This window comes from Natrix helvetica (genome assembly GCF_964273705.1).
Source record: "Natrix helvetica genome assembly, chromosome: 9".
NCBI lineage: Eukaryota > Metazoa > Chordata > Lepidosauria > Squamata > Natricidae > Natrix > Natrix helvetica.
Genome location: NC_138560.1, coordinates 1501910 through 1529576, shown reverse-complemented (window position 1 = coordinate 1529576; position 27667 = coordinate 1501910). Strand labels below are relative to the sequence as shown.

At 51.2% G+C, this 27667-nt stretch overlaps 1 protein-coding gene across 1 annotated transcript; it reads right to left on the bottom strand.

The window, feature by feature from the left end:
* Positions 1 to 569: 569 nt before the first annotated feature.
* Positions 570 to 26271, bottom strand: PRKD2 (protein kinase D2). Its single transcript, XM_081961503.1, has 18 exons — positions 25917 to 26271; positions 17799 to 17937; positions 17009 to 17140; positions 16219 to 16373; positions 15428 to 15629; positions 15113 to 15193; positions 14538 to 14688; positions 13604 to 13721; positions 12990 to 13067; positions 12262 to 12511; positions 10636 to 10688; positions 10455 to 10527; positions 9499 to 9605; positions 7698 to 7859; positions 6571 to 6669; positions 4942 to 5209; positions 4262 to 4347; positions 570 to 3718 (listed from the first exon to the last, which is right to left on the bottom strand). Exons 1-18 carry the CDS (start codon positions 26106 to 26108, stop codon positions 3485 to 3487), a joined length of 2580 nt encoding a protein of 859 aa, XP_081817629.1. The 5' UTR covers positions 26109 to 26271; the 3' UTR covers positions 570 to 3484.
* Positions 26272 to 27667: the final 1396 nt, after the last annotated feature.

Sequence of the window (27667 nt, the reverse complement as noted above, 5' to 3'; positions counted from 1 at the left end):
TCCCTGTGGCTTTCTTTGACCCATGGCCCCTTCTCAGCCTCTGCTATGCCACCTCCACCTCTTCCTCCTGGTCTCTGCAAGCTCATCTCAGAGTTGACCTTCCGTTTCAAAGTTGACCATTGTCAACACCTTCCCCAACAATTTTAAGCCCCACATGGCCCTCTTTTCAAAGGCCCACCTTGCACAATGACACACAAAGCAGCTTGCCATGCGGGTGGCACATGGGCACGCCATTTGAGCAGCCCTGGAAAAACGAGGGACAGAAGGGGGTCTGCCCAGCAAGAGAACCCCCCCCTCCCCCAGCAACAAAATGCAACCTACAAGCAAACCTTTGGGAGGAGGATTTTTCCAGAGATTGGAATGAAGACGAGCAACGTTGCCAGCTGCCCAGAGATGCCCGATATTTAGATGGGCGAATTATAAATGTGATAAACAGATTTATAAATAGAAGGATAAATCAATAAGCAGGAATCCAATGGGTGTTTTCCTCAGAGACCTGCGCAACAGAGAATGAGACGGACTACCTCCTGACCTCTGCAGCCAAATCTACAAAGACGACTGTTCAAATCTAGGATTTAAATGTATTTTTATATACAGCACAACGTTCAGGTTATTAAAAAAATAATAATAAGACATTTCAGGATATAAACAGTTGTCTGTGGGAAGCTGCCTCTTCAATGCAAGCCCAACTGCTACCAAGGGGCCACCTCAGAGACTGCCCTGTGTTAAAACTAACAATTTCCCCCTTTTCCCCTTGTGGTGGTTTAATCCACAAGCCCTGATGAGGAAAAGACAGATTTGGTGCAGTATGTGAAACCAATGAAGTGCCGGGGGGGGGGGGGGGGGGGGGGGGAGGGGAGGAGAATCCGTAAGATTCAGCAGAAGAATGCTGGGCAAATTTAAGAGCAGGGAGTAGAGATGGACCATTAATGCAATAGATGCAGGAGTGGGTTGTTGTTGGCATTACTGCCGGTTCAGTGCGCACAAAATTTTTTGCTCCGTGCCTGTGAGCTGTTGCAAATAAAAAGGTCTGTGCATGTGCAAAACCTTTAAAAATTGGGGGGGGGGGGGGGATAAATGTTCACAATGAAAATTGTTCTGCGCAAGGACAGAACTGAAAAACAAGATGGCAAAGTTACTGTTCGGAGGAACCTCTGAATAAATGCCAATATCTCGCCTGCATTTGCGTTATGCAAACAACCACAAAGCCACCTACTTCTCCCCACAACCTCCCATCCATTGGCCTGCAAACTTCTTTCGTACTTCCAACTATGCGAGATTTACTATTCCAATCAGCCTGGCTGGGAACAAAAATATTTCCATAGTTGACCATCTTGGAAAGCATTAGATTAGATCAGGGGTGTCCAAACTTGGGAACTTTAAGACTTGTGGACTTCAACTCCCAGAATTCCCCAGCCAGCCATGCATGGCTGGCTGGGGAATTCTGGGAGTTGAAGTCCACAAGTCTTAAAGTTCCCAAGTTTGGACACCCCTGGATTAGATGGAGAATTCCTCTCCTGTCCAAAAATTATGGGTTAATCCTTCACACCGGAGGTGCAGAATGAGCTCTGAATCTTTCAAAGAGAAATACTTTTTTTTTAAAATAAAAAAGGGGGAGGGGAAGCCACAGTGTTTCCCTCCCCCCCCCTCTGGGATTTCCTCATTTCCCTTCCAGCGCATGGATTTCGGCCAGCCTGCGTGGTTTGGAGGCCAAGACGTTGGCCCACTTTGCACTGGAAGAGAAAGTGGCTTTGTTTGCGCTCACAAGGAGCCAGTCTTTGGCGGCCCTGGTCGATTTCAAACGGCCAACTTCAGAAAGCCAACATGCCGTTTGGCAGGCATAGCGCAGGGGTGTTCAAACTTGGGAACTTTAAGACTTGTGGACTTCAACTCCCAGAATTCCCCAGCCAGCCATGCCGGCTGGGGAATTCTGGGAGTTGAAGTCCACAAGTCTTAAAGTTCTCAAGTTTGGACACCACTGGCATAGCGGAAGGAGCAGAAGGTTTGGGGGGGGGGGCACACGAGGGGAGTCAATTCAGTTTTTGACCCCCAAAAGTTATGTCCTGCTTGAAGACTGCCTGAGTTTTTGGCAGCTTGGCAATAATCTTTTACCACTCTGCTAATTCATTAAAAGCAGTATTTCCTCAAGGTTGTCCCCTTTAAGTGGGATGGACTTCAACTCCCAGAATTCCCCAGCCAGCTTGCTGGTGAATTCTGGGAATTGAAGTCCACAGGTTTTCAATTCCAAATTAGTGATCAGAGACTAACTCCCACTCAGATTTATTAGACCAGGAAGGTCTCCAAAGTGAGCAACTGCAAGACTTGTGGACTTCAACTCCCAAAATTCCTTAGCCAGCGTCTTTCTGCCTGATGCATGTTCCTGCTGAGGAATTCTGGGAGTTGAAGTCCACAAGTCTTAAAGGGGCCATGTTTGGAGACTGCTGTTTAGAGAGGACACCCCCACCCCACCCCCGTTCAGCCAAGAACCTTCATCCAAGAAAGCCTCTTTGAGGTTCAACCTCCACCTTGAAACATCTCTGGTTCCTCTTCCTCAACCTTTGCATCTCCCCCCCAAAAAATTCCTCTGCACCCCTGGGTGTGTGTGTAGCCCCCATCGGTCCTTGAATGAAGTAAACTGGCTGACGTGACGTTAACCCAGGACTGTTGTGGCCAAAGGCTCAAACCTCTCTCTCTCTCTCTCTCATACACACACACACACACACACACACACACTCGAAAAAAGGGGAGGAAGCAATGAATGCAGGGCCGTGTCCCAGGGTTCAGGGCAGTGGTGAAATGTAAAAAATTTGGCCACGGTTCTCCGAGTGTGGCTTGGTGGGCGTGGTTTCTTGGTGGTGGTGGTGGTCATGTGACTGGGTGGGCGTGGCCAAATTTTAAAAAAATTTAAAGCATTTTTTACTACCTAGCCGCCCAAACCGGTAGTAAAACGAATGCTGTAAGAAGTGGGGGGGAAAGGGGTCAGCTATGCTGTGCAATCGTGGGTACCTTCACCCTTTTTTAAAGCATTTTTTTTACCACCGGTTCGGGTGGACAGGTAGTTAAAAATTCTTTAAAAAGTGAAATAAAAGATTCCGACAATCGCCCGGCAAAGCTGATTGTCATGGAACCCTTTTCCCCACTTTTTAAAGCATTTTTTTCCTGCCTATTTGGAAGGAAAAAAAATGCTTTCAAAAGGGGGGGGGGAGGCAACTACGGAAACAGTTCGAACCAGTAGCACTTCACCCCTGCTTCAGGGGACTCTACCCATTCTGCATGACTACCCTGAGCCTTGAGGGTCTTCTTTAACGTGGCCGTTGGGGGTCTTAGCAATTGTGGCCTCGGAGCAGCCAAAGATGCCCCCCCCCACAGTTTCCGTTTCTTTCTGTTATTTTCCAACCTCCGAGATTACTGGGGAGGTGCTGAGTGCGAATCCAAGACCAGAGGCTGCTCCCGTCTTCCAGTTTCTTGGTCCTTCGACAAGGCTTCAGAGGACGCTGACCCTCTCGGCCAAGCCTTGCATCTCCATCTCCTCCTGCTCTGCGGCCGCCGCCTCTTCCTCCTCTTCCTCCTGCAGCCGGCAGCCACGCAGGTGCTCGGGGTATTGCAGGCGGTGCTCAGCAGCAAAGTGCTCCCAGCGGGCGTCGTCGCTCTCGTGGGTGATGTAGCGCTCGCCCATCCGGCTCTCCAGCTCGCGGAGGTCCAGCCAGGTCTGGTAGTCCTAAGCGGGGAGGGGGGAGAAGGGGGGGCATGTTGGGGCCGTTTGCAAGCGGTCTTAGGGAGCAGCAGGGGACACGTGGGTGGCCACGCTCCCCTCCACACGGAGAAGGCCAGCCACAAGATTACGAGAGCAACTCTCACTCCCTTCTGGCCCTGTTGCCTAGTTGGGTAATGAAACGTCCACAAGACAACCAAGCTCAGACCCCACAGTTCTTGTCCTCCTCCCTTCTAGCACTGATGGTGTTACCTAGTTGGGTAATGAAATGCCTGCAAGAAAATGACCCAGCTCAGGAAACACCCAGGACCCTACAGTCCTCCTCCTCCTCCTCCTCTTCTCTGCAAACCCTTCTCCCTTCTAGCACTGACGATGTTACCTACTCTGGTAATGAAACGTCTGCAAAAAACCAACCCAGCTCGGAGAGCACCAAGGGCCCCTCGATTAAGGACTTTTGCAGTCCAAATGTAGTGGGGAAGACTGACTGGGAGTGACCCATTTGGGTCAGAAGCGATTCAACACAGCCCGGCCCCCTCCTCTTCAACCTACCTGTAGCCAGGTGTGGCTGAGTGACTTATCCACACTGTAACGTTTCCTCATCTTTACCTGCAGCAGGTTGTTGATCAGGTCGATGGCTAAGAGGAGGCGAGAGGAGAAGGAAGCCTTAAAACCAGAATTGTTGACTAATGAACTCATTCATTCCATTTCTGTTGCAGTCCAACTCAATCCAAGCGATGCTAAATGGGGATGGATGGATGGATGGATGGAAAGATGGGAGAGAGGAAGGGAGGGAGGGAGGTAAAGAAAGAAAGAGAAAAAGAGAAAGAAGGGAGGGAGGGAGGAATAGAGAGGAGAGAAAAAGGAAGGAATAGAGAGAAAAGGAATGGTGGGCAGGAAGGAAGACAGAAAAGGAAGGAAAAGAGGGAAGAAAGAAATAGCGGGGAGGAAGGAAGAGGGAAGGAATAGAGAAGAAGTGAATGAATAGAGAGAAGGAAGTTGGGAAGAAAAGGAAGGAACAGAGAGGGAAGGGAGGGAGAGAGGGAAGGAAGGAAGGAAGGAAAGAAGGAAGGAATAGAGAGGGAAGGAAGGAAGGAAAAAAGAAAGGAAGGAAGGAATAGAGAGGGAAGGAAGGAAGGAAGGAGCTATGCTGGCTTAAAGAGACCAAGATTGTCACATAAACCAGCCCTGAGCCCTTTGAAGCCTCTCTTTCCAAAGACCTCTGGATTTACCTCCGACCGAAATCTGCCGCCAGGGGTTCTGGGGGTACATGAAGTCAGCATTCTGGATCTGGTCGTTGATGTCCTCGTCCTCGTTGAAGGGGAAAGTGCCGCTCAGGCTGACGTACATGATGACGCCCACCGACCACATGTCCAGCGAGCGGTTGTAGCCCTGGTTGAGGAGAACCTCGGGGGCCAGGTAGGCCGGGGTGCCCACCACCGAACGCCGGAAGGACTTCTCCCCGATGATGCGGGCGAAGCCGAAGTCGCACAGCTTCACCTGCAGAGCCAAGACGGGAGTGAGCCTTAGCCCATGAGGCTCAGTTGTATGGGCCATCCTCGACTTATGACCCTTCATTTAGTGACCGTCCAAAGTTACTGAAAAATGCGACTTGGGATCACTTTTCACACCTACGACCTTTGCAGCCTGCCCGGGATCACGTGGTCCAAATTCAGATGGCTTGGCCACTGACTCGTATTTACGACGGTTGCAGAGTTCCGGCATCACATGATCCCATTTTGTGACCTTCTGACAAGCAAAGTCAATGGGGAAGTCAGGTTCACTTAACAACCATGTTACTAACTTAAGAACTTCTGTGCTTCACTTAACAACTGTGTCAAGAAAGGTCGTAAAATGGGACAAAAGTCACTTAACAAATGTCTCACTTAAAAAACAAGAGATGTTGGGCTCCATTATGGTCGTACGTCGAGGACTAACTACATCATATGAAAGATAGGTCGAAAAAGAAAACACCGTGGTATACAGCTAGTCCTCGACTTACGACCAAAATCGGGGCCAGAATTGCCACCGCTAAGCAAGGTTTTTAAGTTAACTGCGTCCGCTCTGTTGCCTTTTTTTCGCCACTGTTGCTAAGCGAATCACTGCGGTTGTTAAGTGAACCACAGTCATTAAGCAGAACCAGTCTCCTCCCACTGACTTTGCTTGTCCAAAGGTCGCAGAGCTGAGGCCGTGTCACTGGAACATTGCAACCATCATTCAATACACGCTGGGTGCCAAGTGGCCACATTTTGATCACATGGCCCCTCGGGAATGCTACAACGGTCATAACTGTGAGGAGAAACACTGGTCTCCATTGCGGTCGTAAGTGGAGGACCAACTGAGGAGTAACTCAATTAAGTTGAACTTTCACACAAGGCCTCGTCTTTCACGCCGGATATGAAACGCAAGGTGTGGCCCTGAGATTTTTGGGGTACCCAGTTCAGCTGCCCCTTTCTCGTTTCGATCGCATCCCCACCCCTTCCTCTCCTCTCCTGGCTTCCTTTCCACCTCACAGACACACCCACCTTGTTCTCCTCGGCCAACGGAAGCAGAAGAACGCGGGTGAAAGAAAAACATGGTTATTTCTTTTTTTTAAAAAAAAAAAAGACCCCCACACTCGTCCTACACGCAATTATGTCTTTCAAACAAGCTGCCCTCCGGTACGAGACCCTCCCATGAATTCCCAGGGAGAAGAACCCAGGGTTATAACTCGAATGCTGGAGGAATTGTGATCAACTATCCCACAAACACACTTTGCATTCTGGGGTGGAAGGGACGCTAGTGTGCAAGGGGGAAGGCTCCGAGATTGGGCCGGGGGGTGGGTGGGTCTGGGAGGAGCCTGAGTGCAAGAAACAGTTTACCTGCGGAAAAGGCTCGGCGGACGCCAGGAGGACATTCTCAGGCTTCAGGTCGCAGTGGACGATGTTCTTGAAATGCAGATGTCGGAGGGCAACGAGGACCTGAAAGGACAGGAAACATCCAGAAGAAACAACCTCTGGCCATCAAGGAGCTTCTAGGATCAACAGAGGAGAATCTTTGGATCTCAGGGTTGAACTGTGGGGTCCTTGGTGCTCTCGGAGCTGGGTGGGTTCTTTGCAGACGTTTCGTGACCTAGCTAGGTCACATCATCAGTGCTAGAAGGGAATGGCGTTTGTGGAGTGGAGAAAAGGGAGGAGGAGGAGGAGAACTGTTGGGTCCCTGGTGCTCTCTGAGCTTGATGGATTTCTTCCATGACCCAACTAGGTAACCTTATCAGTGCTAAAAGGTAGAGGGGTTTGCAAAGAGGAGGTGGAGGAGGAGGAGGAGGAGAAGGAAGAGGATTGTGGGGTCCTTGGTGCTCTCTGAGCTTGGATGTTTTCTTGCAGACATTTCATGACCCAACTAGGTAACGTATTCAGTGTTGGGGAATGCATGTTGAATTACCTACGGCCTTCTAGCACTTACAGAATGGGATAAAAACGATCAGAAGCAAAGGACAGAAGTTATATTTGACGTGTTGAGGAAGCCCCGTCCTTCTTTTGACATTGCTCGGGTCATTCGGACGCTAGAAGAGACTTGACAGTTCCAGGTGGATCTCATTTTCCTTCCAGAGAGCCCCAAAGGGGATTCCTGCTCTTTGTTTCAAGGAACCTGCAAAGTCCCCTGGGAACAGTCTCTCATCCCATCATTGGTTTGGGAGAGCAAGGCAGGAGCCTTGCTTTTAGTTAGGACTCTGGAGCCGCCTAGTGGCAGGTCCCTGTATTACATTCAAGGTTTTTTACTAAGAAATTTTGGAAGGAAGGAAGGAAGGAGAGAGGGAGGGAAGGAAGGAAGGAGGGAGAGAGCGAAGGAAGGAAAGATGGAAGGAAGGGAAAGGGGGAAGGGAAGGAAGGATGAAAGGAAGGAAGGAAAGGAGGAGGAAAGGAAGGAGGAAGAGAGGGAAGGAAGGAAAGAAGGAAGGAAGGAAGGAAGAAGGGAGAGAGGGAGGGATTTAGAGAAGCATTTCTACCTGGGTGATCAGGAACTTGGTCAGCCTCTCTGGGAGCCGGCCCTTCTCCGAAGACAGGATCATCTCCAACATATCCCCATGCAGTTTCTCCATGACGACAAAGACTTTCTCCGGGGTCTCAAACATGCATTCCAGATTTACAATCCCAGGGTGCCTCAAACTCTAGGATGGGGTCAAAATGAAAAACAGGGGGCTTAACCTTAAGGAAAAGGGGCTCCTGCAGAGAGAATATTGGCACTCTGGGTGCCACAAGAGAGCCAGTTGGTCATTTCATTTGGGCCTTTGATCCCCAGAGCAAATATCTCTGCAGGACAGAACTTGAGGGGAAAAAAACCAGCTATAACCTCCTATATAGCAACACAACAGAAATCATAAGTTTAAGAGCTTATAGAGAGATAAATAACCTTTGTTGTCATTTTTCTTTTACTGTGGGCACACTGGCACACATTAAAAATGACATTCTGTCGCTTATATAGTTAAGAAACATTAATACGGTGGCATTAGGGCAATTTGAATAAGGCAATCTCATCATTTAGAACAGAGGTCCCCAAACTTTGCCATTTTAAGACTTTAAGCTCTGCTGGCTGGAGAATTCTGGGAGTTGAAGTCCACAAGTTTTAAAGTGGCCAAGTTTGGGACCCCTGATTTAGAAGAACAGTAACATTACCAGCCTGGAGTATAATACTATTACAATACTAAAATCTGTGGGGAAAAATAGCTGTGATTAATAAAAATATTACATCTAGAGAAAATGCCATGCGGTAGCCCAGTGCGTTTCAATCTTGGTCACTTTCAGACATGTGGACTTCAACTCCCAGAATCCCCCCTTGGCTGAGGCATTCTGGGAGTTGAAGTCCACACGTCTTAAGAATTGCCAAAACCAGGAGAGCCCTGATTTTAAGACCTAAACGTTAAGAGTCCAATCATAATGTATTAATCTATATCGGGGGTGTCAAACACAAGGCCCCTGGCCCGGATCCAGTCCGTGATGTGGTTGAATCTAGCCCACAGGGCCCTCCTGGAAAAAGTAAGCGGCCAGCCTGCCTCACTTCGGCCGGTCTACCCAATTCAAAGAGGAAACATGCCAGCGGTTTGGGGAGTGGCGTCAAGCTGGCCACGCCCACCCAGTTGTTCACACCCACCCAATCGGCCACACCCAATCGGCGCCCTCTGAGGTCATCCACAGCCCTGATGTGGCCCTCAATGAAATTGAGTTTGACATCCCTGATCTATATTGTCCAATGACCCTGGCAATTTAATTATTAAAAACTACGCGATAACCTGGCGTGGGCCGGGTATTTATTTATAGAGGAGAAATGTCTGGACCAAACATTATTTATAATGTTGGATTTTCCCTCTTACCAGAGGGGGGGCCCTTGTGGAGTAGTGTGAAGTCGTTACCATGGCAACTCCACTGCACTGTACAGTAGAAGCCATTTTAAGGCACAACAGGCTGCATCTTAACAGAACACATCCCCAAGGGGGGTTAGGGGTGTCTTACCCCCACAGTATTTGTTTCCAGAGAGTAAGACATCTGTGTACCAAGTTTGGTTGAAATTGCTTGAGGCGTTCCAGAGTTATGCTGGAATGTACACACACACAGAGAGAGCCAGATAGATAGATAGATAGATAGATAGATAGATAGATAGATAGATAGATAGATAGATAGATAGATAGATAGATAGATAGATGAGAGAGAGAGAGAGAGAGAGAGAGAGAGAGAGAGAGAGAGAGAGAGAGAGATGAAATAAAAATGAAAAGCGAGAGTCCACTGACAGGGGTGTTGAATGGAGCTGCTCACCTGTAGGATGGCAACCTCGTTCCGCAATTGGCTCTCCTGCTTTGTGGGGAAACGAAGCTTGTCGATGACCTTCACCGCCACGTCCCTACCTGTCTTACGGTGTTTCCCTGGCAGGAGAAGAGAGAGCCAATTTTTAGCAAAAAGTTACAGAGTTAGTTGGTTCTAACCCACCTCCAGACCAGCTCTGAGTCTCCCCAGAGATGACAGGCCCTCTGATAGGCTGTGAATCCTTGAGGGTGGGCTGGGGAAAGGGTTGGTAGATGCCTTCAAGACTTCAGCTTTGGTCCTGAATGGCCTCATTGTCTCTTTCTAAGTCTTTCCTTGAGGCCAAGGGCTGGTCTTCTGGAAAAGGAAACTATTGACAGGATGCAGGTAGTCTTTGACTTACAACGGTCCATTTAATGACAATTCAAATGTTACAAGGGCACGGAAAAAAGTGAGGTAGGACCGTTTTTTCACACGTATGACCGTTGCAGCATCCCGTGGTCACAATGATCAAAAGTCAGGCGCTTGGAAACTGGCATGTACCTGTGACAGTTGTGGTGTCCTGAGGTCACATGACCACAGCCCGAGAAATTTCAGGCTCAATTGTGGTCATAAGTCAAGGACTACTTGCCCAGTGATCGGGAAAACTCTGTTGGTGGCTGCCCTTCAGTTGTGCGTTCTCAGCGCAGCAATGTTCAGAGACAACCAAACATGGAACAATGCAAGATCGGAAAACCCCAACTGGTCCTTTCTGAGATCCAGAGACCGTCTCCAGGGTCATTCCCACAAACCTCAGGGTGTGAGTCACAACATTTCAAGAAGGGCATGATGTGGGGTTGTAAAATGAGAACAAATCCACCCACCCGCGTCGTTTTGACCTCTTTGGTGAGCTGCCATCTTGACTTTTTGACAGCAGCTCATTAAAATCACAAAACCTGGAAAAAGGAAGCCCAAACCAGCCATTGGGTTACCTCCGTAGACCACACCAAACTGACCGGAACCCAGGACCTCATCTGGAAAGATCTGGTAGACAGTGGCGATGTCCTGCAATTGGACAAAGAAGAGGACACCTCTTGAGGTCACCTTCAGCGGGAGATGAGATCAAAGAATGAGCTTCAGAAGAGCAAAGATGGTGGCTTATAGGACGCTCACCACGTTTTCCTGGATTTGGCTGCTGGAGACGGAGATCCTCAAAGAAGCTTGCCCTAGAGGAGTCAGGACAAAAAAAATTAACCTTCTCCAACTCTTCGTCACTGGAAACTTTCAAGAAAAGACTAGGCTGGCAGGAAGGCAGGCTAGCAAGAGCCATCCATCCATCCATCCATCCATCCATCCAATCTCCCAGGCAGGCAGGCAGACAGGCAGCCATCCATCCACCAACCCACCCATCCAAACATCCATCCAATCATCCAAACATCAGGCAGATTGGAAGACAGTCTTGCTGGCAGGGAGGCAGGGAAGAAGGTAGGAAGCCACCCATCCATTCAACCATCCATCCAATTATCCAATCATCCAATTATCATCCAGGCAGGCAGGCAGGCAGGAAGGCAGCCACCCATCCATTCAACCATCCATTCAACCATCCATCCAATATCCAATTATCCAATCATCCACTCATCCAGGCAGCCATCCATTCAACCATGCATCCAATTACCCACTCATCCAGGCAGGCAGGCAGCCATCCATCAAGCCAACCACCCATCCATCCCATCATTCATCCAATCTCCCAGGCAGGCAGGAAGAAAGGCAGCCATCCATCCACCCACTTACCCACCAACCCACCCATCCAAACATCCATCCAATCATCCAAACGTCAGGCAGGCTGGAAGACAGTCTGGCTGGCAGGGAGGCAGGCAGGCAGGTAGGAAGCCACCCCCCCTCCATCCATCCATCTATCCAATCATCCAGGCAAACAGACAGGCAGGCAGGCAGCCACCCACCCATTCAAACATCCATCTAATCATGCAAATATCCAGGCAGGCAGGCCATCTGTCAGAAATGGTGTAGGTGCTTGGGGAGGTTGGACTAGATGACCTACAAGGTCCCTTCCAACTCTGTTAAGACATTTTGACTCACTCTTCCCACCTGTGGACCAGGAACTGGGCCCCCAGAAGCAACTTGGTAGACCAAGAAGGCCACAATGTCTCTCTGACTTCCCCAAACCAATGAGAAAAGGTAAGATAATACCCTTTCCCGTCATTAGAGGGCAGTGTCGCGCAATGAGCATGCTCAGAAGGGAACCTTTGATTGATTTCTTGGCAAGGAAGTCCTCACTTACTGACCGTTCATTCAGCAATTGTTCGAAATGATGCTGAAAAAGAAGTCTTGTGACCAGTCCTCAAAGTTATGGCTGTCGCAGTGTGCCCATGTGATTTGGGCACTTGGAAAGCGATGCATATTTATGACAATTGCAACTTCCCAAAGTCACGATTCCCATTTGCGACCGTCCCTGGCAGACCCTCACATCCTCGCACAACCTCGCACCTCACACAACCTCGCACAACCTCGCACAACCTCTCACCCTTGGCTTCTCCAAGGAAAGTCGATGGGGAAGCCAGCAGAGACGTTTGCAAGCCACCGTCATGTGACATTGTGCTTCACGACCTCAAGGGATTCGCTTAACGTCCACACCTGCAACTGACGTCATAAGTCAGGGCAGTCGTGCACCAGGCCACTTTACAACTGCATCACTTGCAAATAGAGCTGCCGGACTCGATTGTGGTCAGTAAGCGAGGACACCCTTCCTAGGCAGACATTATCCGTTCACGCGGTACTTACTATGGGGGGGCTGTCCCTGGGCAGCCGGCACCCCCTGCAGGACGACGGGCATGAGGGCTTGGCGGAGGGCCGTCTCCCAGGCCTTGGCGTGTTCCAGGCCATCCCCGCCATGCTGGGGGGCGCTATTCTCACCCACGTAGTAGGTGGCGTTGGCGGTAATGATTTCAAAGCAGTGGGGGTTTGCGCCGGACGGCACGAGGGAGAAGTCCTGAGCCGGCTCAATGGTCAAGATCTCCGACAAGGGGATTTCCTGGGAAGGACAAAGGACAATCAACCAGCTCTTCTCCACAACTACGTCCTCGCTTTACGACCATTGGCTTAGCAACCGTTCAAAGTTATGTCACACATCACCTTTGTGGCTGTTCAGAGTGTCTGGTGAGATTTACAACATTTTTTGCAAAAAAAAAAGAAAAAAGTTTATTTCCAGTTATGGGCAAAAACACCACTAGCGAAGCAGGGGTTCAAATGGAGGCTTTGGGAAATGCTGTTATCTGGCTCTGAGGAGGGGGTGGAGTAGATGACCTCAAGCGGTCCCCTCCTCGCTCTGGTATCCTCTATTTATTTGCCTCCTGGACTGTGGAAGATCAACAGCTCCTAATCTGTTCGTTTTTTCTACCAAAAGTTTTCAGCTGAGAGAAGAAACTCCACCCGCCCCCCAACAAAGGGCCGAGGGGGTCTGGCTCCCCACTTTTGCCCCTCTCCTGGAGATCCCGAGGAGGCAGGCTCACCTTGTAGTAGCGGTTGCTACTGTTGTTTTGGAAGAGGGTGAGGCACTTGCTATCCAGCCGCCAATAATGACGTTTTCGCTGCAAAGGGGGGAAAAATAGAAACTGTTTAGGGATTTGGGAGGGGCCGAAGGAGAGGAAGGGGCTTCTCTCGCGATGAAAGGCCCCCTCTTTGCCCAGCCTTTTAATAAACTTGAAGATAGGTGGACTTCAACTCCCAGAATTTCCCTAGCCAACGAGCTGTTGAACTGATAGATGGGTGGACTTCAATTCCCAGAATTCCCCAGCTAGCAAAAAATTAAGATGTGTGGACTACAGCTCCCAGAATTCCCCAGTCAGCATGCCAGCAACCTTTAAGATATACGGACTACAGCTTCCAGAATTCCCTAATCAGCATGTTAGCAAAATTGAAGTCCTATAAACTACATCTCCCAGAATTCCCCAGTCAGCCTGCTGTTGGAACTGGAAGACGAGTGGGCGTCAACTCCCAGAATTCCCCATCTTTTTCCATTGCCAAGCTTGAGAAACTCCACTCCAAGGGGGCCTCCCAACTTGGCCCCTTGAAGACTTGTGGACTTGGGACTCCCAGAATCCCCCAGCCCCTCCCTCTGGCTCACCAAGGTGTCCTTGTTGCTGAAATGCACCATCCAGCCTTCCTTCAGGGCCGTGCTCGACTTGCGCGTCGTCTGGCGGACTGACTGCACCACCCGCATGAGGGGGATGTACCCCATGGAGCTGGAGGGGAGGGGGGAAGAGGGGTGCAAAGGTCAGCATGCTTGGGGGTCGCAGGGCAAAAAGAGCAGGGAGACTGACGCACATCCCTGTTCTGACATTCACAGCGCATCACGAGTCACAAAGGTTTGTGAAGAGTCAGACCGAAGTCTGCCAAAGTCTTTCGGGGTAAGGCTGATAAGCACCCATCGTTATTTCCCTTGAAAGGCTGCCAGAGTCCTAATGGCCAATTAGCTTTGCAAGGCCAAACGGAGCACAGAGTCAAACGGAGCTTCTCAGTGTTTGAACCGACCAGAACGAACAAAATTGCTTCCTGCAAAGGCTCACCTCCGTTTGCTCCTCTTTTATGGCACTCATCTCCAAGCCTTACTCCCGAGTCGCCCCTTTTGCCTTAACTGTTCTTGCCTTCTGGCAGCTCTGCTCATGCGCACACTGGGAACGGGCTCCTCCTGTTCTTCTGCCTCGCTGATGATGTCAGACTCTGGAGGCAGCACATCACTACCAGATGCCCTTGCCCCCCTCTCTGCCTCCGACGCATCGCCCTTGTCCGAGCCTCCCCCAGACTCCAGGACTGGCCCATGTTCCTCCCCAACCTCCTCACTGTCTGACTCTGCTACCAGCTCCGCAGGCCACTGGTGGGCCACAACGACCCCCAGTGGGAAAAGAAAAACCCCAAGATGGGAAGGGGTTCAGAGGAAGTCCTGGAAAATCAGATTTACTGACGGCTATGAAACTGGGAGAAGAGGATTCGTAATACAGATAGTCCTCGACCTGAGCCCAAGAGCCAAGAGGATGGAGCACCCGGGATCTCTGCCTCACCTTTGGGATTGCTGGAGACTTTCCACGTCTTCGTCCATGCGCAGATCGTTCTCTGAATGGGATCCGGGGATGATCCCGGAATCATCAGACTCGTCCATGAGCGAGTTCTTTTCCGCCTCACTGAGATCACTCGACTCTTCCATCTGCACATCTGGGGGAGGAGGACCAGAAATCCATTGAGGCAAATCCAACCCTGATCCCAGGTGCATCATGTTTCTAGTCCTCAAGGCTCAGGAACAATCAGTAATTGCCAGAGATCTATTAATCCTAAGGCGTTCCGATCATGGGATCTCGAAACGGTCAAACGAGGGTACCAAAGAGGTGATCCTCACTTTACGACCACAGTGGGACCAGGATTCCCTGCGCTAAGCAAGGAAGTGAAGGGCATTGTGCTCACCTTTATGACCTTTAAGCAAATCACGGCCGTTGTTAAGTGAATCAGGTGGTTAGAAACAGTGCCGGAAGGTCAGCTCTGCAACGTCCCCCCTGCCCCTCCCGGAATAACTCCCCCCCCCCTTGGCAAGAGTCTCTTCCATCTTGCCCCCACTGCAACACAAGACGTCTGTGGAACTCACCGCCACCATTAAAGGACGCCTCTCCCAGACAGTCGTTGGGCACGCGGGTCGCACAGCGCTTGTGGCAGTTGAATTTGCAATCTGGAGGGGGAGTGGAGAAAAAGAGAAAGGAAGCCATTTTTTAGCCCCCTCCCCAAAAATCCACTTGCTTTCCCTGCCTCCAAGAAAAGGAGTGGCCCGGAGGCTGTAATGCCATCAGCCGCCAGCAGGGGGAGACCAGGAACAAAGCCAGCCTCTGCCCTGTAAGGCTGGGAATATCTGGTAGCAGGGAGTTCCCCATGCCCCCCCCCTTCGCGTGTTTGCTCCCCTCCTCACCTTTGCACTGGAGGCCCTGGCGGAAGAGGCCCTTCAGGAGCTTCTTGCAGTACTGGCAGACGGTGGGGCGGGTGTAGGAGTGGATGAGGAAGGTGTGGGGCACCTTCACCTTAGAGAGGAGGAACTTGTCCAGCTCTATGGGGCGGCCGATGTAGGTGGAGGAGGTCAGGCGTCGGGGGAAGATCTCCGTGGAACTCCGGCTCTGGGCCAGGGACGAAGCGGAAGGAGAGAAAGAGGATCAGGACAGGGAGAGGAGGGAGGGAGGAGGGAGGGAGGGGAGGGAGGGGAGAAAGGAAAGAAGGAAGAAAGGAAGGGAAAGAGGGAGGGGAGAAAGGAAAGAAGGGAAAGAAGGAAGGAGGGATGGAAGGAAGATGGTGAGAGAGGGAGAGAGAAAGGAAGGAAGGAAGGAAAGGAAAAAGGGAGAAAGGAAAGAAGGAAGAAAGGAAGGAAAAGAGGGAAGGAGGGAGGGAGGAAAGAAAGAAGGGAGGAGGGAGGGATGGAGGGAGGAAGATGGGGAGGGAGGAAGGGGGGAGGAAAGAAGGAAAAGAGGAAAGGAAGGGAGGGAGGGACAAAGGAAGAAGAGTTACTTTGGTGTGCCCCGAAACGGTTAGAAATTACTGAATCATTAAAAAAGCATGACACACCGATGAAGGAGAATTCATGCTCCACCCCAGGTGCATCAGGTTTCTAGTCCTCAAGGCTCAGGAATAACCAGCAGAGCCGAAGCAAAGCTGCCTCAGGCCCAGGGGGGGGGGGGGTTGGGGGAGAGGGGGGAGGCAGGGCTGACTCACCAGTTCGTCGGGGGTGCAGGGCAAGGATTCTGTGGTGGACAGCCGCAAGGACTGCGAATTGACCAGCGAGGTGGACGAAAGGCGGCGTTTCCTGGCGCTGCTGCAGTTGTTGGGGATGCTGAAGGCGCAACGTTTGTGGTAGTTGAGGCCGCAACCTATGGGGCGGAAGAGGCCAGCGGGTCGAGAGAGCGGGGAGAAAAAGTATTTCTTTAAATAATTACTTTAAATGCTTCGCCAGTGAAGTTCTACTCCTAAACTGTTCAGTCTGCAGCCTGAGAGGGAATTCACAACAGCCCTGCAGGGTAGGCCAATGCTCAGCTTTAGTGTTTCTTGCCCTGGACAACTTTAAACCGGGTGTGGACTTCAACTCCCAGAATTCCCCAGCCAGGAATTCTGGGAGTTGAAGTCCACACAACTTAAAGTTGGGCAGGTTGTCAAAATGACTCCATTTTATGCCTCTCTCTCTCAGCCTCCCTTTCCGAGGTCCAAACTCCGTTTCACGATCCCGAAAAGACATTTTTCCCCACACGGAAAATAACAATAAAGACTTTTACGAGGAATAGTTTGCTCGTTCTCACTGCTACGTTTCTTTCCTCCAAGGAAAATAGGAAGATATTAGACCGCTATCCGACAGCCATCACGAAGAAAGAACAAAAACCATCTCTAACACTCCCTGTCCTCTGTGGTAGCTTTCTCTTTGCCCCTTTCTACAAGCCGGTCCCGAGTGCAAATCTAGCATTCTTCCAAGTGGAAAATTTGGGGGATGGGGGCCAGAGGAGGGGTTTCTTACCATCACATTTGAGGCCTTGGCGGACCAAACCGAAAAGCATCTCTCCGCAGTGGTCGCAGAATGCCGGTGCCCGGTACGAGTGGACATTGAGAGCGTGTGGACGGATCTGGAAGTCCTCAAAAGTAGCCGAGGCTGCAGAAAGAAAGAGAGAGAGAGAGAGAAACTGAGGGGAAGAAGGAGTATCCAAAGAATTTCCCTTTCGTTTTCCTTCTTTCCCTACCCTTTCATCTTTTATCTTCCTTTCCTTCCTTCCTTCCCTCCCTTCTTCTTTCCTTTCCTTCCCTCCCTCCCTCCTCCTTCTCCTTCTTTCCTTTTCTTCCTTCTTTCCTTCCCTCCCTTCTTCTTTCTCCTTTCCTTTCCTTTCCTTTCTTTCTTTCACGCTTGCAAAGACAGATTTTTTTTTAAAAAAAATGTACTCCAAATTAAAAGCAAGTTTAGCTGCTGATGCATTTACCTGATTGCTAAACTTACTTTTAAATTAGGGAAGTTGAGAAAGAGGAGGCGGAGAGGAAGAAGGGGAGAAGGGAGAAGATAATAACTGTGGGGATTGAGCGAGGGGATTTTTTTAATGACGTTTCATGACCCAACTAATGCTAGAAGGGAATGGGGTTTGAAGAGGAGGAGAGGAAGAGGAGGAGGAAGAAGAGGAGGGGGGATAGAGGAAGAGATGGAGAAAGGAGAAGATAAGGACTGTGAGGTCCTTGGTGCTCTCTGATTTCCTTGCAGACGTTTCATGGCCCAACTAGGGAACATCATCAGTTCACTGCCTTCCCTAACTGAGGTACTTTACCTGAGAGAACCACTTCCACCAGGTCACCCTCCTGAATGTCGGAGGCGGCTCGAACCAGCTGTAAAATATTGGCTGTTGAAGAGTCATGTTTGAACAGCAGGATTTTATCATAGAGGCCATAAAATCCGCATTCAGGAAACTGCAAAAGAGAAAGGCCAGCATGGATCAGATAAGCAAGGCTGAAAAAACCCCTACAAAAATCAGAATTTTGGTACCAGGGAAAGGCAGGAGGGGCATGGCTCAAATGGTTCAAGGGTTGTTTTTTTGGGGGGGGGTACAGCCTTGCACCTTCTCTGGCTTTACAGATAGTTTAGCAACTACAATCGACAACACGGTCACTAAATGAAGCGGTTGCTAAGGGAAGCTGCGACTGTGCTTACGAAGAAACTTGAGAGTCCCTGTGAACGTTGTAAATGAGGCAGTGGCTAAACCAGGACTAACTAGAGAGATAATTGCTAGACCCCAAAACCTTTTGGGGATCACCCTGGAAAACCTGGAGAGTCACAGTTCTGGGGGTCTCCCGAAATTCTACCTAATCAAAATATAATTATACATAATCAAAATATTATGTAGACAAGCCTGTGACCTGTGAACTACAACTCCCAGAATTCATGGCTGAGGAATTCTGGGAGTTGAAGTCGACAAATTACTATACAAGTAGTCCTTGACTTATTACCATAATTAAGCCCAACATTTCTTTTACTAAGAGACTCCGTTGCTAAGCGAGTTTTGGCCTATCCTAGTATGACAGCGGTTCACTTAGTAACACAGAGTGACTTTGCTGGTCGGAAGGTCACAAGAGTGGATCACGTGACCCTGGGAGTCCGGGGGCCACGTGTGTAAATTCTGACCGCATGACCAGCCCGTGCAGCAGTCGCAAGTGTAAAAAAGATCGTCGTAAGTCGCTATTTTTCAACTTCTCCATAACTTCAAATGGTCACTAAATGAACGGATGTAAGTTGAGGACTGCCCGTTGTTGCCCATCCCAGCTCTGTGAGATCCTGGACTTGAAAAGGTTTATTTAGGTGCCTTCTCGGGAAGACGCAAGCCGAAAAAAATAAAGCACCTGCCATCCAAGCGGGGTGTTTAACCTGCCTTCCCCCCCCTCCCCCAGTCCTCCGGGGCCCCCCTTGAAGACTGTGCCAGGGAGGGCGACAAATTCCCCTGCAGGGGGGGGGGGACAGCGCTTCCTTCTCCCTCTGGCTCTGGGGCCACCCCACCTCTGCAGAAACCAAGGGGCAGGGGGGCCTCTGTGGCGCTGCCAACTTGGCACATATTTTGCAGGAGGCTTTTCAAAAGTGCAGACCGGCAACCATGGGGCTGGCGAGGGGGGGGGAGGGCAGGCCGAGGGGTGAATTCGAATCTGGAGGGTTCTGGGGAAGGCAGGCAGGCAGGCAGGCGGGGGCCGAGGGCTGCACAGGAAGCCGACGTGTTCCAGGCAGGTAGGCAAGCAGGCGAGGCGGGGCGGCCATGCGAGGCCTCCTGGCACCAACGGTTATGCAAATCTCGGCTGTGATTTTGGAAGGTCTGCCGTGGCTGATTCCACACATTCCTCTGCAGGACAGATTGGCCCCGAGGGCTTTTCTTCTTTTTCTCTTCCTTCCTTCCTTCTTTTCTCTTCTTTTTCATTCTTTCTTTCGATTTCTTTCTTTCCTTCCTTCCCCTTTTCTTTTCATTCTTTCTTGCTTGTTTTTCTTTCTTTCTTTCTAGTTATTTCTTTCCTTCCTTCCTTTCCCTTTTCTTTTCTCTTTTTTCATTCTTGCTTGCTTTTCTTTCTTTCTCTTTTTCTTTCTTTCCTTCCTTCCTCTCTTCTTTCTGTTCCCTTTTCTTTCATTCTTTTCCCTCCTTCTTTCTTCCTTTCTTTTCTTTCCTTCTCTTCCTTCCTTTTTCCTTCTTTTTCTTTCCTTCCTTCCCTCTTCCCTACCTTCCTTCTTTCTTTCTCCATCCCTCAACATTTACAAGAAGAGGTTGGACAAGCTTTTACCCAGAATAATATAGGATCTCCTGCTTGAGCACGGGGTTAGACTAGAAGACCTCCAAGGCTCCTTCCAACTCTGTTATTCTCAGTCCTTCCTTCCTTCCTTCCTTCCTTCCTTCCTTCCTTCCTTCCTTCCTTCCTTCTTTCTTCCGCACACACACCTAACAAATGGCACCACACACACACACACAACACCAACAGCACCACATCCTTCTTAGCCCACTACCCCTCCCCATCTTCATCGCTCTACACTGCAGTATTGCCATCAGAAACGCCAACTGCAAGCCCTTGGGGGTGGGATGTCCGTTTCCCCCCCCAAGCTAGGACAGAGCTCATGGAGGGAAGGAGGAGGGGAGCTCCAGGTCTTTCCACCCTGGGAATTGGAGTCCCACACATCTGTGGGCGAGGGACGCCATTTGGAGACGGGGGGGGGGGGGGGGGGGGAGCCTGGCCTCTGCCTCCAAGAGCTCTGAAATCCAACCCTTCCCTCCTTGGAAATGCCACAACCTCTCAGCCCGGATGGGGGTGGGGGGGCTCTCAGGGTCTCCAATCTTCTTGCACCAGCCCACCCACCCCTCCACCACTGCCAGCCGCCCAGCATTCAAACCCGAGTCAAGAAAACCAACTTATAAAACTGAGAATAAGTTGAAGGTCAGCTAAAACAAGGCTGAGTGAAGGAAAGGGGGGCCTGGGGGCGAAATGCCAGTGGCTCATCCAGCTGGCACCAGCGAGGCTGGACGGCAAGGAGGGGGCAGACTGGAAAAACACCCAGAGGTTGCACAAATGCCAGTCTTTTTGGGGGGTGGGGACTGTTCCCTCTGATTGTGGGATTGCATCAGGGCTGGGGTGGGGGTGGGGGCAGCCAGACCCCTGCCTGCCTTCCCCCCCTTCCTACAGGATTATTTTGGGCTTCGGAGAGGGTATGGAACAAGGGATCTCCCGTCTGTAGTTCTGCCAGATGTTGGAAGACACCCCATAGGAAACAAAAAATAAAAAACACACAAAACGCGCACTTTCCGTTTCAGCCTTTCCAAAGGCAAAAGCTGGCAAGCACATGTGCAGCCAGGAAAATCACCAAGAATGCAGGCGTGGGTCGGTTCTCTGCCTTTTAGCATTGGGCGTTTCCAAGGTAGACTGCCTCTCAACGTGGAGGATCGCCAGAATTAAACGGGGACTCCTCCGCAAGCAGGGTTGAAAGGTTGACATTTGCAAAGCAGCTGGTAGAATTTGGGTTTTCAAGGATGTTTTTTCTCACATTTGGTTCCTTGAAGAGAAGCGGACATCAACTCCCAGAATTCCCCTGCTGGCTGGGGAATTCTGGGAGCTGAAGTCCACTTCTCTTCAAGTGCCTTAAGGTTTTCCCTCGCTTTCAGAAATGAGATTATTTGCCCATCCTCAATCCACACCTAAAAAGGGCCTTTATCAAACTATTCCATTCACCCCAAATGCACTTAAGCCTAAAATTAAAAACAGGGGTAGCAGCAGAGTGAAATAAAGTGAATTCACCCACTTTACGGACTATCACGAAAACAGAAAGAGGCCTAGTCTTCGGAATACACAAACGCCCCCAAATAAAAACCCCGTCTTACTCGTCAACGCATGGGACGGGGTCCCACTTTATCTAAATTTTTAGTGTATTGTCCCACAGTGGGTACCCGCTTCACATTTCCTCTCGAGCAGGGGGGCTGGACTAGAAGACCTCAAAGGTCCCTTCCAATGCTGCTATTTTTAACCAGAGATCAGATTCCACTTCGTCCCTTCGTGAAGGCAACACCTTCTAACAAATTTGCTCGTCCACTTAAGTCTGAGCCCCCCCCCCCCCGATTTCCTGTCTGCTGTTCAGCCAGAATAAGGACCCGACTGAGGTCATAAGTTTTCAGCCCTGTTCAAAACGGATGTTTGGCCAGCCATTTCTCAGCTCAGTCGGTCATTTTACAAGGAGTCCTCGACCTACGACCACAATCGGGACCGGCATTGCCATCACTAAGACGGCTGTTGAGTGAGGCATGCCAATTCTACAATTTTTGCCGTAGTTGCTAAGTAAAATATGTGAAGCATTAAGTGGAAATGAGTCAGTTGCCAAGTATCCAAATTTTGATCGCCTGATTACAGGGAGGCTGCAACAGTCATAAGTCACTTTTTTCACTGTCGTCGTAACTTCGGTCACTAAACAAATGGTTGTAAGTTGAGGACTACCTGCAAATAGCAGTTTAGACAAGTGGTCTGAACCTCCTCTTGAAAACCTCCAGTGATGGAGTACCCCCAACTTCTGGTGGCAGGCTGTTCCACTGGGGAATTGTTTTCCCTGTCAGGACATTTCTCCTCAGTTCTAAGTTGCTTCTCTCCTTGATTAGTTTCCACCCATTGCTTCTTGTTCTACCCTCAGGTGCCTTGGAGAATAGCTTGACTCCCTCTTCTTTGTGGCAACCCCTGAGATATCGGAACACTGCCTATCATGTCTCCCCTGGTCCTTCTTTTCATCAAACTAGACCTACCCAGTTCCTGCAACCGTTCTTCCTCTTATAAGTTTATTTCTGGTCTCAATTGTAATTGTAAGTCGAACAGTAGCAGAGTAACAACGTTGGAAGGGATCTCGGAGGTCTTCTAGTCCAACCCCCTGCACAAACAAGAAGCCTCATACCATTTCAGACAAATGCCCGTCCAATCTCTTCTTAAAAGCCTTCAGGGATGGAGCCCCCACAACTTCCGGAGGGAAGCCGCTCCATCGATTAAATGTTCTAGGATTATAGAGTAACAGAATCACAGAGTCGGGAGGGACCTTGGAGGCCTTCTAGTCCAACCCCTTCTCTAGTCGGGAGACCCTAGACCATTTCAGACCAATGGTTCTCCAATCTCTTCTTTAAAGCCTCCAGGGATGGAGCCCCCACAACTTCCAGAGGCCAGCAGTTCCACCGGTTAATTGTTCTCACTATCTGGAAATTCCTTAGTTCTAGGTGGATTCGTTTCCATCCATTGCTGGGAGACGGGCGCTCTTTAAATACGATGAACGCCTAAAATCAACCTCCTTTGGGCGACTCAGAAGCCGGGCGGGGGGGGGGGGAGAAAGGAATATCCCCAAAGGCCCCTCTTCGCCTTGAGCCATCCGGCTTTCCTTCTGACTGCAGCAGCAACGGATGCAGGGAGGGCGGCTTCCATCCGGGAGAAGCCCCCAAAGATTATCGCTCTCCAAAACGGGGGGACCGTTTCCCTTTCCTGCCGAGCTAGAGAGCCGGGCGGGCAGGGCCCAGCTGCGCTTCCGCTCCTTTGCCGTCATGTTAAAAGCCTCGCTCAGCAGCACCATCCCTCGCGCAGGGAGGGGAGACAAGAGGTGGCCGCCGGGGGTCTCTCCAGCCGGCTCCGAGTTCAAATTCGGCACCCATCAGGGAGGCTTCTGCACTGGCTTCTCCCTGCCCTAGCCCTATGGAGCCCCAGCCCCCTGCTGATCCCCAGACTCCTAGCAAGATCCCCCCGCCCACGAAAGCGCCACCTGCAAAATGCAAAATGCATTGCGTGGCACAAATTCTGCAAGCCGCCACTGCAACACAATGTGGCAGCGTGGATTTTTTTCTTTTCTTTTCTTCTAAGTCAGCGTCACAACTCCTTGGTTCTTTTGCCCTGTTTCCATTTCTGGGGGGTTTCCTGGCCCTCAATTTTATTTTCCCCTGTGGCTCCCTTATCTCCCCGTTGTCGTTCAGGAGGTGCTGCCATAGTTGTATATGCTCCAACCCCCTCCCATAAACTCACATTTTTCAAACTGGGCCACTTGAGTTGAAGGCCAACCAGGGCTCAAGTTTGAAAAACAGACTATAAACCATTGTTTCCAACTAAACTGGGGGGGGGGGGGGGTCAGTGGGGCATTTTGGCTTAAAAACCAGAGGTTTTTAAGAAGACGCCGTACATTCCTTTGTCTGCAAAGGGGTGTCCAAACCTGGGAACTTTAAGACTTGTGGACTTCAACTCCCAGAATTCCCCAGCCAGCCGTGCTTATTTGCTCCCCCCCCCCCCATATCCCTGTTATGAAAATGAATGAAACCAGCCCTGAATGCACTGAGCTCTTGAGGTCCCTGCTGTGCTGGCTGGGGAATTCTGGGAGTCCACAAGTCTTAAAGTTCCCAGGTTTGGACACCCCTGGTCTAGGGTCTCCTGCTTGAGCAGGGGGATGGACTAGAAGACCTCCAAAGCCCCTTCCAACTCTTGTTATTCTGTGTGCGAAATCCAAACCATTGTAGAGCCAGTGGGGTGGGGTGGGGGGAGATGCTTTATCCAGCATGACAAATTTTAAGTCCCCTCCTCTTTCTTTTTGCAAACAAGTCAGACCTTAAGAAGTGTTTGGAGGATTATGGGTTCTGGAATTCCACATTTTTTGGAGGATATTTGATATCGAGAGGCCATTTGGTCCCATGGTTAAGGCACCAGCCTAGGGAGAGGGAGGTGGTGAGTTCTAGTCCTGCCTTAGGCATGAGAGTCAGCAGGGGAACCTTGGGCCAATCCCCAGGAGGTAGTGAGTTCTAGTTTTGCCTTAGGTAATGAAAGCTGGCTGGGTGACCTTGGGCAAATCCCCAGGAGACAGTGAGTTCTAGTCCCACCTCAGGCCTGAAAGCTGGCAGGGTGACCTTGGGTCAATCCCTTTCCCTCTTAGCTCAACCCACCTCACAGGGTTGTTGCTGTGGAGAAAACAGGAAGAGGAAGGAAGGTGTGTTGGATAGGTTCACCACCTTGAATTATTTGGAAGAATAATACAATACAATAGCAGAATTGGGAGGGACCTTGGAGGTCTTCTAGTCCAACCTCCTGCCTAGGTAGGAAACCCTATACCGTTTCAGGCAAATGGCTATCCAGCATCTTCTTAAAGACTTCCAGTGTTGGGGCATTCACAACTTCTGGAGGCAACTTCTGTTCCACTGATTCATTGTTCTCACTGTCAGGAAGTTTCTCCTCAGTTCTAAGTTGCTTCTCTCCTTGATTAGTTTCCACCCATTGCTTCTTGTTTTGCTCTTCAGGTGCCTTGGAGAATAGCTTGACTCCCTCTTCTTTGTGGCAACCCCTGAGATATCGGAAGACTGCTATCATGTCTCCCCTAGTCCTTTTTTTCATTAAACTAGACGTGCCCAGTTCCTGCAACAGTTCTTCATATGTTTGAGCCTCCAGTCCCCTAATCCTCTTTGTTGCTCTTCTCTGCACTCTTTCTAGAGTCTCCACATCTTTTTTACATAGTGGTGACCAAAACTGAATTCCGTATTCCAAGTAATAAAGGTAGGTCCACCTGTCCGGCTCTAACCTGGCCTCTTTACTCAACTGCTTCTCTCTCTCTTCCTAATTTTGGGTGTATTTTGCTTTTCCCTCCCCCCTCCAACCAAGGCCCTGACCCGGAGACCTTCCGTGCATTCCTGCCCCTTTGATCTGCCGGACACCTGCCCAGGTGAGCTGAGCTGGGCTAGCAAGGACCCAGAACCTGTTTTCCTGCTCCTGGCTCCCTTCCCTCTCCAGGCCAAGAAGCCCCTGGCCCAAAGGCTTCCGTGGGCAACTCAAGGAGGGCAGGTTGTGTGTCCAGCAACCCACCTGTCCCAAAGTTGTTTTTCCCCCTCCCCCTCCCCAAAAGGCCACTTGGACTTTTCTCATTTTTTGAGAAGTGAACTGAGAAAAGTTTTCAAAGGGAAAAAAAACCCCATTTGCCTTTTTTGGGGGGTGGGGGAGAAAACCCAGGAGCACCTTGGCCACAACCATCACCTGGAAGCTCTCCCTGGGCTCACCTATGCAACACACCTAGGCGGCCAAAGGGCAGCGGGGGCGGCCCAGCCCCAGGCTCCCCGGACGGCTCTCTCCAGCCTCCGCCCGCCCTACAGCGCTGCGGAGCCTGGGAACGGCGAGGGGCAGAAGCCGCGGAGCGACCCCACGCGGGACCCCAGCCGGCGGGGCTCCGAACTCCCGGAGATCGCCCCCGGAAACCTGCCCGCCGCCCCGGCTTCTCCGGATCTCGCTCCTTCCCACCGCGAGTCACCGCGGAGTCCAGAGACGCCGGCTTCTGCCTTGCTCTCCTGGTGGTCCCCTTTCCCCCCCCCAAACGGGGGGCGCTGCTGGAGACCGGCGCTCCTCTTCCCACCCCCCCGACTCCCCTTCCCCGCGAGACGCCCCCCCCCCACCTTCTGGTCCACGATGGAGCAGGCCAGCTGTTTGACGTGGGCGAGGTCGCAGGCGGCGGGTAGCAGGACGTACTCGCGGGTCAGCCCGATCTGCAGCTGGAAGGAGACCCCCGCGGGGCCGGCAGGGGAGGTGGGCGGCTGGATGGGCTCGGGGGCGCCCACGGGCGCGGGGGCGGCAGGTAGGGACGCCATCCAGACGCCCGCGGGCTCCTCGGCTGCCCTCCCCGCCGTCTCTCTCTCCCTCGCGCGCTCTGTCCCACGCGGGAAAGCCCGCCGACGTCTCTGCAGCCCCCGGGACGCGTCTCCGAGGAGGCGGCAGCAGCGCCCGCCCCGCCGGACAAACTTTTCTGCCCCCCCACCCGCTTCTTTCCCCGAGGAGGAAGTGCGTGGAGTGACACGCGGCGCGGCCAATGGGCAGCCCCGGGGATGAAGTCACGGAGCCCGCCCCGTCGCTCCCGACTGGAGCCGGAACGAGCCGAAGAGCCGGCGGGGAGGAAGCGGAGCCCCGGGGGTCGCGCGGGGGTCCCGGGGTGGCGATTGCAGCGGCCGGGCTGCAAGGAGAGGCTGCCCTCCCCGCTTACCAGCCCTTGCCTGGGTCCAGCACCTGGAGCCCGGGCCTGCGAGCATGTGCAGAGTGCCCTTTCTCGGCGCCTGGGAGCGCGTGCAGAGTCCTGCAGGGGGATGGCAGGCGCCGTCGAGGATTTGCAAGCTTTGGCTTTCTTTGAGCGGGACTGGGCTCCTTTTGGAAACACACAACACAACGCACGCAGTCTTTTTCTTCCCGTGGCCCAACCAGAAGCCCGCTCTCTGCACGCGATCGGGACGTTGCCCGGTTGCCAACCTCCCTTGCAAGCATTCACACGTTGTGTCTCTTGGCCGCGCCGTGGCGAAAGATTGGGCTTTTCTTTTTGTTTGAATTTTTTATTTTATTTTTATTTCTCATACATACCTTCCCAAACATAAGATCTCCTGACTCTCATTGATGATATGCGTTACCTTTTCACATTTATAACAATTTTTCCTCCTCCTCAAGTTAAAAATATCATGGAGGTTGCTTTTCTGACACCCCTTACACCCATCTTATTTTGCATCAACCCCCCCTCCTTCTTCCTCTCCTTCCCTCCCTTCGTCTCTCCTTCTCTCCTTTCTTCTTTCCTCCTCTCCTTTCCCTTCTCTACTCCCCCTTCCTCTTCCCCACCCCTCTCCTCTTCTTCTCTTTCCTCCTCTCCTATTCTTACTTCCCCTCCGTTTCTTCCTCTCCTTTTCCCTTTCTTCTTTCCCTCTCCTTTCTCCTCTACCTACCCTTCCCTCTTCTCTCCATTCTCTCTTTTCCTTGTCGTATTTACATATTTCCCTCTTTAATCAGATGTATTTTCGGGATATGTATGTATGTTTAGGGACTGTATAACTTTAATTAATTGGTTGGTTGGTTGATTGATTGATTGATCCCTGGCTCTTATTGAGCCGCTTGGAATGTTTTGGCGGAGAAGAGATCTGGCAATGACTTGAGCCTTTCAGACCCACCAAGAACCAAAGGGAGGGTGTGATAAGAACCCGCTCTCCTCCGGCGCTTCTTCCCGGAATGAGAGCCTTGAGTCATCCAACAGGTGTCGGAATTCAGGTGTGGCCTGAATTTAGTAGCAGGGAGACCCAGCTCCCCCTTCTCATCAAATCCTCGGGAGGCTTTGGGGACCCTAACTCTGGGCCAACAGAGGGTGGGAGATAGAATCCTAGGGCTGGACTGCTAGGGG